The sequence below is a fragment of the Halichoerus grypus genome, chromosome 1 (assembly GCF_964656455.1).
Source record: "Halichoerus grypus chromosome 1, mHalGry1.hap1.1, whole genome shotgun sequence".
NCBI classification, from domain to species: domain Eukaryota; kingdom Metazoa; phylum Chordata; class Mammalia; order Carnivora; family Phocidae; genus Halichoerus; species Halichoerus grypus.
The window spans coordinates 164,077,560-164,090,888 of record NC_135712.1 but is presented as its reverse complement, the minus strand read 5'-3'; the positions used below and the strand labels follow the sequence as shown (position 1 = coordinate 164,090,888).

Sequence of the window (13,329 nt, the reverse complement as noted above, 5' to 3'; positions counted from 1 at the left end):
ATGTTCTCTGAACCAAGCCATTCTCTGTGTCTTCATATCCTCTGTTAGGAACAAAATTCTCTTTGAAGCAGTTAGATTATTCATTTAAGCCGTGAGATAAATTCTCTAGTTTCCAAGACTAAATGGGGCATCTTTTTTTTTTTTTAAGCTTTTACAAAATTATGTTTTGGTTTTTCTGAATGTGGCCTGACATACAGTAGCTACTCGCCTGGGTCACTGCAATGTTTGGAACGTGCTGCCCTCCGGCTATGGTGGACTTGTCACACTCGAGCACCCGGCACATGTTCGTTCCTCCGCCCGGAGTGTTCTTGTGCAGCCCCCCCCCCACTGCCCCCAGGTTCCCCCCCACCGCCCCTGGTCCCCCCGCTGCCCCCTTCCACTTGGCTGCTTCCTCCTCATCTCAGACATTGCTGTTGCAGGGAGGCCTTCCCCAGAGCAGTGCTGCCTCATAGACGTGAATATAAGCCTCAGACAAGAGCCACGTGCGTCGTCTTAAATTTTCTGGTAGCGCATTGAAGGGGTTAAAAGAAAAAAGTCGTATTATTTACAGAGTTTCTTTAACTCAACATATCATTCTTGTTTTCCTACCAAGTCTTTGAAATTCGGTGTGTATTTTCCACCTGAGGCACATCTCCCTTCCGGACGGTGTCTGGTGCTGCCACACTGGACCGCACAGGCCTAGGTCCTCTGTGAAGTCCCTCCGTCATGGGCACTGTGTGTGGTGACTGCTTCGGCGCCACACCTGGTGTAGATGTCAGTTCACTGGCTGAATGAAGAGCGAATACATACATAATAATGCCCTTTTTTTCTCTCACCAACATTAGGAGCCTTTAACAATCATGAAGCTCTGGAAAGCTTTCACTGTAGTTCAGCCCACATTTAGGACTACGTACATGGCATACCATTACTTCCGGAGCAAGGGCTGGGTGCCCAAAGTGGGACTTAAGTATGGGACAGATTTACGTAAGTACTTCTTGACTCTGTAGAACGCTGGTTCTCACACCAGCGTTTGCAGCAGATCCCAAGGTGAAAACTGAATTGGTAATATATGCTGTTGCTGATTTTTTTCTAAGATGATACCTTCATTTTGGCTTAGATAAAAATATTTGGGTCGGGGTGGCGGGTTTGTCCAGAAAGAGTGAAAAGGAAGTCTAAGTGGAAAGCCTGGAGATAGAGGCCTGTAGCCCCAAGTATTCAGGTTTTCCTCTCACCTGCTCTGTAATCTGAGAGTTTTACAGCCCCCACTCCCCTCATCTCATTAGCCATGTGATCGTGTGATATATGGCAGTCCCTTATCCTCTAGGCCTCAGTTGTCTCATCTGGCAAATGAGAATAATCATACTATTGTAATAATCCCAGCTGTCCTTTGTTGAGCACTTACTATGTGTCAAGCATTTTAAAATTCATTATCTCATTTCATCCCTAAAGCAATCCTATGCAATGGATACTCTTATTATTCTTTTTTTTTTTTCTGATGTGGAGATTGCAGTTGTGTCACTGCTAAGTCCCTCAAACTCATTTTCCACATCTGCTAAGTCAGGGTGCTTCCTGGATGTTCAGAATTGTGGGGCTCAAACAAAAATATCAAGCTATTTGAGAAGTCATGGCCCTTGAGGTCTTGTGAGCTGTGTTATATGCTTGGTTCATGTGTTTTGAGCCTTTTTTTAATACATAAAGCCAATTCAATCATTTAAATCTTTAAATGCTCTAAAATTGTGCTTAACCTGAAGTCATAGGATAGTCTTCAGGAGACCCCAGCATAAAATAATTGTGTTTGTAGATTGGTATGTTTTTCTGGGTCAAGAGTCCACCGCTTTTGTTAAATTCTCAAGTGGGGAGGGAGGGTGTCAGCAGTCCAAAATAAAGGTTAAGGATTTCCTAACCCTCTAAGATAAATGGCTTCTTTTATTTCTTCCATGCCTGGATTTCAGGTACAGATATGCTAACTCAGGGTTAGCACACAAATGATCAGGATTAGCTCGAGATTAGCTTGCTAGGTTTCCACATAATTGTGTTGGCCACAGTTCACGACGTTTAAATAAGTTATGTGCCTGTTTCATTTTCCTTCATTGGCTTCCCACCCTCTTCTCCTTTTCATACTCCTGTAAGAATAGCCGTTTGGTACAAATGCTTGGCAGGTCTTCCTCAGCTTTCTCATTGTATGGGTGAAACTTGAGTTAGAATTTTCCATCGACAAGGCTGCAGGGATACTTCCAGAGGTGGCTGGGGCTAGTAAAGAGAGCTCTTTGGGTTCACAGCCAGCTCTACCTCTTTACTGTGTGACCTCAGGCAAGTTACTTCATCTCTCTGAGTGTCCATTTGCTCATCATATAACACGGATAACACCATCTTCTTTACAAAAAATAAAAATTGGAGGGGGAAAAGGGCCTTTGTTGAGTGCCTTCTAAGTATACCACATCTCATGTATTTTCAATGCTAAGCCATATTTGTGGATGAGGAGTCATTTTTAAAACAAACCGCCTTATAGGGATGGTTGAAAGGACAGACAGATTTTTTTAAAGAAATAAAACAACTGTTGTTTCCCAGTTCCCTGGAGGCCTTTGCCACAGCTGGGTCATATCATGTACTTCGAGCTGCTTGTATAATTAATGTGAGACCAGGTCTCTGGCCCAGCAGCAACATGAGGGGTGTCCTCACATTTCCTGCTTTAGCAGGAGTTCACAAGCAGTGCTAGACCGGGGTAAGAGGAACAGCGAGCGTCCTGGGGCGCCTGGCTGGCTCAGCCAGTGGAGCATGCAACTCTTGATCTCGAGGTTGTAAGTTGAAACCCCACGTTGGGTGTAGAGATTACTTAAAAATAAAATCTTTAAAATAAAAAAAAAGAGGAACAGCTTCCTAAGCTTTTCCTCTTCTCTAGGCACAGCTGGTTGGTGCCTGCTGTTTTTTAACAATAATATTATTTTAATTTTGAGGTTCAGTGACCAAATCACACATACCCTAGAACTGTCAACACAGGTTAAGCCCAGGACATCCCCTCTTAACTATTGTTTCTGCGTATAGAGGTAATGACCCAGGACAAAGGGCCATTATGAAATTCACATCTTATCAGGAAAACTCTTCCCCTTGAATAAATCTTGTCAGTCACTTTTCATTCCAGGAGCCGTACTCGGAACAAATGATATGGATCTCAAATTGAGTGCAACTGCTGAGCTACTTGACTTTGATCACCCACTGGTGAAAACCAGATTAGAAACCCAAGTGGGAGCCTTTTCTTACATTCCCCATCCAAAAGCTCCTGCAGCTGCTGGCTCTCACGGTGACCCGGCACCTTGCCTTAGTGTTTCTTCCCTCGTCTTATTTCATCTTAATACTCCTGTGAGCATGTGGCATTCGCCTCCTTTTATAAGACGCTGAGGAAATTATGGTTTAGAAGGGTCAAGGAAGTTGCCGAGGGTCCCACGACAAGTAAGTGCGGAAATTTGCTCTGTCTGGGTCCACGCTCCTTGTACTTCCACCACACTAAACTGCTGTTGCCAGCCAGAAAGCTGAAAACCAGCTCAACGTGTCTATTTTTTTCCGACACGTGCAGCTACTGGTTGATGTGACTTAAGATCTAGTTACTCCTAAGCCTCCCTCCCACGCACTCCAATTTTGGATTTGCATTGACTGAGTTTGGTCATGTAATTTCACAGCAGCCTGTGAATTAGAAGTCGCAAGACAGGTGCAGTGATGGGAACCATTAGAAGCCAGCAGCATACAGGGTTCCCAGAGCCCAAAGGAACACTCCCTAGTCATGGCGCCCAGCTCAGAGGCTGATGACTGGTTCTGCTCCAGGGAGGGGCATCAGAGCAGCTCCTCTGTACTCATCACAAACAAAGAGCTATGCCTTCTTCTCATGTCTTGGTTCTTTCCTAAACCACTCTCTTGGCTTATTTTTCCAGTCAAACTTTTTATTTTCGTTAACATTTTCCACATCTGCACACATGATCCATAGTATTTCTGTGTGCAACTCATAAGAATAGGGACATTCTCCTACATAAGTATAATACCATGCAATACCTGGGAGAAATCAGAACTTTGAATATCATCAGAATACCAGAAAATTTAAATTCCTCTGTTATCCCCAAAATGTCTTTTGCAGCTATGGGGGTTTTGCTGTTTTTGTTTTAATACAGGCTCTAGTCACTGTTCATGTATCACATCTGGTGTTGTAGGTTTCTCTTTTATTTTGCTAGGGCTGCCATGAGAAATTACCACAATCTGGGGCGGGTGGGGGGGAGCTTAAAACAACAGAAATTCATTCTCTCACAGCTGTGGAGGCTGGAAGTCTGCTGGGTGGTAGGGGACGCCGATCCCTTGCCTCTGCAGCTGCTGGTGGCACCGGGCATCCCTTGGATTATGGTTACATCACTCCAGTCTCTGCAAAGAGCCTTTTCCAAAGAAGGCCACCTTCACAGATTCTGTGGATGTATCTTTTGGGGGCTACCATTCACCCCACCACAGCCTCTTTGGCTTTTTTTTTTAATCTGTGACAGTTTCTCTACCTTGTTTGTTTTTCATGACATTGAATTTTTTGAAGAGTCCTAGAGGATATCCCACATTTGTTTCCTCATGATTAGACTCCAGTTCACATTCTTTGGCATGCATAGGTGTTATGTGTATTATGCCCCATCAGGAGGTACTTAATGTCACGCTGTCCCACTGTTGATGATACTAAGTTTGATTACTTGGCTAAAGTGGCCATTATCAGATGTCTGTTGTAAAATTGCATATTTCCTTTTATAATTAACAGGTAATATGTAGGATGAGACTGTGCATATCTGTGTCCCCAATAATTGTAACAGTTGCCCAAATTAATTACTGCCCTAATCATTTTCTAATTCTGTCATTCCTTCCACATGCCGTGTGTGGCTTTCATTTATAAGAAGGAGCTTTCTCTTTTCCCTGTTCTTTCAGACTTTATTTTTGAATGCCCAGGATTTCTTAGACTTCGGAAGTTTTCATCTTTCTGCTTCAGAGGCATTTTTGTAAAACGATTTTATTTTTCCCTCTGAATACACTATCATCATTATGATTATTATTCTAGGTAACATTTTGAACCCTCACTTTATGCCAGCCACTGTGCCAACACCTCTACCTTCACTTACTACCCCCAGATTTCATAATAAGGAGATTGAAACACAAGGCGTCGTCATGTGGTCTTGACACTGGTAAGACTTGACTTGGGTCTGTCTCATGCCACTGTTCATGCTTTTACCTTCTAACGCTACACCACCATCATCATCAGTCATCTGAAACGACCCCTGCTTTCCAGCTGTGTAATGTTCCAGGGTTCCAGATGCACGTTAGAGATGTGTGCCTGGTCATAAATAATAGTATTTGAATGCTAGAAAAGATCTCAATTTCCCCTTGTTCCTCATTTTCTAATTTTGGAAACTGAGGCTCAGAGGTATTAGTAACTTGCTTGAAGTCACACAACCATGAGTGGCAGAACCGGGCAGGAAACAAAACTCCTGAATTCAAGTTCATTCCAGTACACGGTTTCCTTCCACTACACCACATCTCAAAAAGTTGAGGATTGTATGTTGGGGTATTTACTTAAATTTGTACCCTTACACAGTGAATTTGAGCTGACTTGCCAAATCCTTTAAATATAATTTCAGTAGGAAATATAATAATAAAAAGGAAACATGACCCTAGAAAATGTAGTCTGGGTGAAGGGTTGCTGTCTTGTCCATGGGCCTACAGGGTTACTACTCATGCTCTCAAGTTGGCTCTGAGCTTGCTGAGCCTAAGGGAAATTAGCTACAGTACTGGTATGGCCAAAAAGGAAAATTCTATCAATTCCTCAAAGGATAAAAAGCTTTTCTGCATTTTTGATTTTACACTGGGGACAGCCACAAGCTTACAGATGTAATTGTATATTAGTAAAGGTATTTCTTATACCTGTAGTTACTATAAACCCCACATCTCAGAGGCTTAACAACAGAAGTTAATTTTTCATATGAAATCCAAAAACTGGTGTCTCTGAATGGTGAGCAGATCAGCTCCCAAAGGTGCTTCAGGAGCCCAGGCTTCTTCTTTGTGTCTCCATGGTCTTCACCACATGGCTTTCAAGGTCATCTTCAAAAAGGAATAAGTACAGGCTTGGTACATGGCAGGGTTTTATGGGCCAGCCTGGCTGCTTGGGAGACTGAGAGACATGATCTAGCCATGTGCCTAGAAAGAGAGGGAATGAGTTTGATAAACAGATAGCCACTCCCTGCCACAGACGTTGTGCCTCTGAAGGGTTCCCTGTGCAGTTCCAGAGTCCACGGGGCAGAGTCCTTGCCCCAGGCTCCTGTGGGCACTGGCTTTTGATCTCCACAGATTGAATGACTAGGGCAGACTGATCTCCAAATGGCCTGTATGGTTATGTGACTATTCCCCCAACCTGACTGAATTTCTTAAAAATAGTAATGATTCTTACTCATCTCTAGCACCAAGACTCAAGTCAGCTTGTACCTGGCCAGAGTAGCTCAGACATTTTGAATTACTTTGATTTGAAATTAATAACAAAATAATCAGTCCACATTATATACACTTCACATGTTTGACATAATTTCACATTCTCACTCTGGAAGAATGATTTCACATTCTCACTCTGCAAGACCAAAATCACTTGTATTTGAATTTGGATTTCATTTGTGGGGTGAGGGTGAGATAAGATTGTTAGGATCTTGGCCACAGATTTGCTTTACTAATTGCATTTTGTTCTGAGGGAAGAAAACAGTTTGGGTTTTAAAAATAGACCACAGGGCATATTGCAGATTACCCATATACAGATAATTGGGTATTTATGTCTCTTTGGAGAAGAGAAAATGTCAGTAATAAGGATTTTGATTTCAAGTGGTTATACATTTTCTTTCTTTTTCTTTGCAGTGTTGTATCGAAAAGGCCCTCCATTTTACCATGCAAGGTTTGGAGTGATTTTTAAATAAGTTAATGGCTTAAAGGGACAGGAGGAAATTTCTGACCTCCAGTGTAATTTTCAGTGCCGCAGAAACTATTACAATCATGTTTCTCTTGACCTACTAGGAATAGATACTCTAAATCTGTGCCTTATGCACTAACATTATTGTACTATATGTAAAATAATAAATAGGTTATGGTAAACGTGTTGTAGTGTTACATACTGAGTTAATCTATGCAGTAATTGTTCATCGTAATATCAGTGAGTGTTAGTATCTAAACAGTTGAGTGAATTCATGGCTTTCTTATTGGGAGAAATATTTTTGTTCTCTCCTTGTCAGTGTTGAGATGAGCCTGAAAGTTTGTAATGTAAAGTAAGTGTTTTTCATTAATACTTTTCCAATAACGTTGCAGGGGCATTTAGGATTAGATGATGTATATGTTATTTTCTGTATCTCTGTTCTTGGTAGAACAAGCGTTATTCTTTTTAAAGAGGTTGATTTCATGCCTTTTATTTTTACAATGCCCTCTATCTGTCTTCCAGTTACTCCGTCATTATTGAGTTAGTCGATGACCATTTTGAGGGCTCTCTTCGCAGACCTTTCAGTTGGAGGTCACTGGCTGCCTTGAGCAGAGTTTCAGTTAATGTCTCCAAGGTAACAGCATCAGCTTTGGCATTCACGTGTCACTTAAAATGGTTGGATTTTTTTTTTTTCTTAAATGTAATGGAACCCTAAAAGTCATCTGTAGGAACTTCACACCTGCCAGCAAGGTTCTAAAAGATGGGGCTAGAAGCCGACCTCCTCTTGCATTCCCTGCCATCACCCACTGGTGCTGAGCTCTAAGAACTGAGCTTCAAAGTTTCCTGTAATGATTGATGTAGGTGGGCCTTGCCTTCCTTTCCAGGGGTGCTGTCAGCACATGCTCAGAATTCACTCACACACATTCACAAGGGAGTCAAAACATTGATAAATTTCTTTTCAGAGCTAGCAGATCTCTTGAGGAGAGAGGAAGGATATTAATATTTATGGCTAAGCACTGTACATGTTTTCTCTCACCACCCTGTTGTTATTCTCATCCCTAAGGGTGAGGAATCAATCAGAGTCAGATGTTGAGTGGCAAAGCTGAGATCATGCAACTTATATGCAGAATTGGGATTCAAACCCAGAGTCATCTGACTTCCTGGCTTGTGTTCTGCTGGATTTTGCTGCCATCAAGATAGGAGGGAAATTTCATCTTACACCAGGACTACTAAGGATGAAAGCTTTGGGTGTTCTCTGTTATTCAATAGTTTGCTAACTGGACACAGACTGTGAACCCCCTCTGACTCTGTCCCAATGCTGCTGGAGGCGCAGTGGGGGGAGGAGGGCACAAAAGGTCCAGCAGAGGCCAGGTGGCAAGTGCCTTGAGTATGGGTTAAGTTCCTTACGCGTGGCCTATAAAAAGTAGCTTTGTCTTTTAGAAATAGGGAGTCTATACTGTTTCTAGTATTTTTATACCCATTTTATGGGACTTGTAGCATATATTTAATATTTTAAATGCTGTGTTTATAATCCATATATTTGCTTTATTTGCATTCTCTTGCCATGTCAACAATGACTAAATGGCAGGTCCTTAGTCTAGATCCCAGGCCCAGTCACGTTCCTAGGAGGAAACCAGTGTGCTTTGTGAGTTTCCAAGAGCACAGTGTGGGAGGGAATGGAGCCTGCCTGCATTTCCTGCACCCAAATTTATATTATTATTGTGTGGGATGTGGATGTTTTTCTTCATTTCTCAATAGGAACTGATGCTATGCTATTTGATTAAACCCTCTACCATGACTGACAAAGAGATGGAGTCCCCAGAATGTATGAAACGAATTAAAGTTCAGGTAGGTAAACTCAGAGACAAACTCATGGTATCCCAAAGATTCTGTCCACCGTACTGTGTCCTCTGGAACATGGGGTCCCAAGAAAAGAAATGAAAACCATCTTGCCTTGATAACAGGAAGCCCCCTCAGGCCCGCTCCCTGCTGAGCCCACTCTCACTTCCCCGTAATTCCTGCTGCCGCTTTATCTGCCATGTCATCTGGCTTCCGTCCCCACCATTCAGCTGACCCTGCTGTCACAGATGGCCTGGGAACTCCTGACCAGGCCTCTCCCAGGTCTCATTCCCAGAAACTAAAGTGGCGCTGCTAACTCACTCCCCCCTTGAACTTCTTGTCTGGCTTCTGGGGTTCTGGCTTCTGAGTCTTCCTGGCGGGTGTTTCTCTGGCAGGGCTGCCATCCTGTCACCCAGTATTAGTTACTATTTCTGCCCCTTGCCCCGTCTGGGACTCCTCCCCCACATCCAGCACATCGTCGATTCTCTTTGTCTCTGAGGTTGCACCCTTCCTCCTTTTTCGCACTGCTCTGTCCCACCGCAGCCTCCCCGGCCCCCGTGCCTCCTCCATGCAGTTTGCCCAGCTTGTGCCCCCTCGGTCAGCTGCTCATCGAATGCCAGCCCAGACCCACTTGGTATGCCAGCACCATCTCAGAGCTGGTTCTAATGTGAAATGCTAGCTCTCGTCCTGGCACTCTTGTTCCTGAAATGTGCTAGTAGAATACCACTGCCAAGGCAAGTTTAGCTTTGAAGATCTTGGTGTGATTATGATAGATAGTATTTTCGTGGAAGGTGTGTAGTGCTGCCTTCACCTTTCCCCCAGGTGTTTCAGTGACAAGGAATGGGAACAGGTGTCCTCATTATATAGACAGTTCTTTGTGAAATGTTGCTTGGATCTCACACACCTAGCATGTTCTTTCATTTCCGTTTTTGAAATTCTTAGTCACCTTTTTATTTTTATTGGCTACAGGAGGTGATTCTAAGCCGTTGGGTTTCTTCACGAGAGAGGAGTGACCAAGACGAACTTTAACAATTCAACCTCAGAATTCTGATTTACCAACAAATACTATTGAGTCTCCTACAGTAAGCCAAGTTCAGTGGAGGCAAAGAGTCCTCTTATTATAACTGCCCAATAATTGAAAAGTTTTAAAGGGCATAGCAGTCCCAGCACCAAAAAGCGGTTAGTATTTTACAAAATAAAATTACACAGGGGAGAAAAAAGAGCTGGTGCTGGCCTTCAGATTCTGTTCTTGGGTCAGTCACTGACTCCCGACTGATGCTGAGCTTCTCTTCTGTGGGCCTCTTTCCTCATCCATTCAGTAAACAGGTCGGACTAGATGAGTCCCAAGAGGACTCTTCCAGCAACAGGGAAATTCTGTTACTCTCTGATTTTACCTGAAAATGACAGTAGTTTACATTTATGTGGCACAGTACTGTTTCCCAAAGGCTTGTGTACACATGTGTCTCTTGTTACTCACCTCCAGTCTGTTCCTGAAAGAGTGCCGGAGAGGAGATTTGGGGATTGTAAGACCCTGTATTCCATTATGTTAAATGGAACAAATAATGTGTCTCACCTTATCTAAGAACTTGAACCAATTACTCGAACGCTTAAAAATCCGTTTAATATCTGTCAAGGATTTCCGAGTCATAAAGCCTTTAAAACCTAATCTCTGACTCTCAGTGAACTCACTGATGGACATGTTTGTGTATAGTACACAGCAATATTGTACAGTATTAGATAAAAATTGCATCGTGCTTCAGTGAACTTGTTGTAAAATTAAAAAATGTAGTGAAATAATGTATGGAGATACATAATGAATGCAATTAGCATTTGGCAAAACACAATAAACCAAGCCTTTTTCAAATTGGTTAGACAGTCTTCTCCTTAGCACTAAACACCCCAGAAGTGGACGGTAAGAGCCAGAAGCTGCGAGATGACTAAGACGGGCATCTGTGTGCATTCCTCTTACACATGGTCCTGGAGCTCCCGGCAGCCCGAGATTCTGCTTGTGGTTATGTGTGTTAACGCGGTGCTTCTGTTCGCGGCATGATCCTGCTCTCTCGCAACAGAATCATTATATCTGCACAGTCTACATTTTAAAGATTTGTCATTCAAATGAGGGAGGTTGTCCTCTTTTTCCCCCACCGCAGACCAATAATGACCATCAACTTGAAAGAGCTTCTTAGTATTAAGTCCTTTTGCTCTTCATTAGTGATGCTAATAGTTCAACATTTTTACTACCTGCTTTGCTTTCTCCAGGCTCCTTAGCAAAGTAAAAGACTTGGCTTTGAAGCGTCACTTTCTCAAAACCCTGAAAGTCAGCAAAAATTTCTGGAGCCATATTTTTCCCTATTTCATTTGTCATTGGTGGTGACATTTCTCTCCAAGCCTGATCAGTGCATCATGTGCTTTTCTGGTAAAAACTCTTCTGTGACTCCTTCATCAAAATACTATCCTCCAAAAAAAAAAAACCAAAACAAAATACTATCCTCCTGTGAGCACTCCACATCACATATCTTATCATCAGCTAATGTGCCTTCAACGTTTTGGGGACTCCCTTCATGTAACGGCTACCCATGAGATTGCACAGGTATTATTTCTAACTGAAAGCTCTGGAAGGATGTCCAAAAGCATCATCTTTAGACAAGCCTTGTAGGAAAGATATTCCTTCTTCACGTACACAGTCTGAACGTCATGTAGCAGGCCGCGCACTCTTGAGCATTACCCAAGGGCCCTGGGGTTCTGGAATGATGTACCAGCAAAGGTTTTGGTTTACAGTTACCAGCTAAAACCAGGATTAGTTTATCTTTAGATGCATTATGTCCTGGAACTTTTTTCTTATCTTCTGAAATAGATGTAACAGATGGCGTGTTTTCTTTAAAAAAAAAAAAAAAGCTTAGGTTCAGCAAGATTGGAAATTTGCTCTGTGATAAAAACACCTTCAGGAGTGGCTCTGTTCACTGGGGGGGATGCTGCCCCCTCACTGAGAACAGAAGTTGCTTCACCTGCTCTCTTCAAAGTGTGTTTACGTGGTTCTTAAATCTCAAACCTTCCAGTCTTGCTTTAAAACGAATTCTTCCCCAAATCCTCCCTATGCTCCATCACTCTCCAGCTCTCCCAAGGCATCTCAGCTGCCCACTGGAGCCACATGTGCTCAGTGGCATCGTGCTGACTGGCCATGCACCCTCCAGAGAAGAATTTCACTGGCTTAAAAAAAAAAAAAAAAAAAATAGAATTTCACTGGCTTTATAAGTGTAGCACGCCACACGCAAGAACACCATGAAACTTTGTGGAACCATCACTTTTTGCAAGTTCTATTTTGTCACCCAATGCAAAAAACCATACACAAATAAAGGGGGAACACGTGTTTGGCCAAGATTCTTTTATAGGATCACCTTTCTCAATACCTTATCACTTCTTTTTTTTTTTCTTCTTCTTCTAAGAAAGGGGATTTCCTAGGTCTTTTAAACTCACCTACTTTCTTCATAGGTTTTTCCACTTCCATAGCAGACATTTTTACTTAATAAAGCGGAGGAAATGATGTGACCATCCACCACACATCTAAACAGCACAAGCATTGGGCAGTCAGTCAGCTAAGACCAGCACGTGCTGTGTGCTCCAGACACTACTTGAGTGATTTTACTGCAGACTCACAGACTCATTGTTTTATTTATTTATTTATTTATTTTTTAATTTTTATTTATTTATTTTTGGATAGCCAATATGGTATACCATTTTTTTGCAAAATTGTTACAGCAAATATTCAGATAGTGGGGGTTAAGATGGGGCAGACACCTGTGTTCTTGCTTCTCCCACAACAGACTTTTGAGTTCAAATGGGGGGACCCTCCCTAGGATGAAGGTTTGGGTCTCAGAGAGGTGGCCACCACACACCACCACTACAAAGTGCAAGTAGAGGAATTGACCCGAGAGCTCTCGGTCCTGGGTTTAGTGCCTTTACAAGATCTCCACAGCTGAAGTGACACCAGCCTAGAAAAGCATGTGAAATCAGAAATACAGCACAGATGACTTCCAGTCACTTCCAGCCACGTGGATTCGTTTTGGGGGGCGAGAGGAAGCACCGTGTCGTAAGAACCACCGTACCTACCATCTGTTAAAGCAGTTCTTTGTGCAGTTGATTACTTTATGATGATTCTCTTAGCTTCCATTCTAGAGGCTGACATTTTCTGGCTCCATTCCCAAACTGAGGGGAAGCAGTGACGTCTGTGCCCCAAAGTCCTAAGTTCTCCTGTAAGGAGATTCAGTTCTAGAAAGTAATTAGTTCATAACATTATGCTTGGCAGGGATTAAACCAACATGAATGGGGCATGGTTTTAGGCAGGTTTGCCAGGGTGGAGTTGGTTAGGTTTCTCTTCCTTTTTGAACATAGTCTACAAGTCTGAAAAGGCACTGTTCCTTGTGGAATAAAATTTTGCCTTTTTTTACCCTTATCGTTAAAGCATTTTTGGTGTTTTTTAAGTTACTATTTACTTGAATGTGATTTTTAACTTAGTTTTCCCTTTGTTGGGGAGTACATGGGTTAAAAAGAAATGAGGT

The 13,329-nt window shown here is 42.6% G+C and overlaps 1 protein-coding gene across 2 annotated transcripts in view; it reads left to right on the top strand.

The window, feature by feature from the left end:
* Positions 1 to 10,637, top strand: part of TSEN2 (tRNA splicing endonuclease subunit 2) — a 38,568-nt gene extending 27,931 nt beyond the window's left edge. For both annotated transcript variants that reach the window (XM_036073570.2, XM_036073569.2), the window contains 5 exons: positions 825 to 963; positions 6,883 to 6,919; positions 7,457 to 7,568; positions 8,693 to 8,782; positions 9,743 to 10,637. In XM_036073570.2, the coding sequence (XP_035929463.1) occupies positions 825 to 963; positions 6,883 to 6,919; positions 7,457 to 7,568; positions 8,693 to 8,782; positions 9,743 to 9,802 (438 nt within the window). In that variant the 3' untranslated portion in view covers positions 9,803 to 10,637. The remainder of the gene's footprint in view (positions 1 to 824; positions 964 to 6,882; positions 6,920 to 7,456; positions 7,569 to 8,692; positions 8,783 to 9,742) is intronic.
* Positions 10,638 to 13,329: the final 2,692 nt, after the last annotated feature.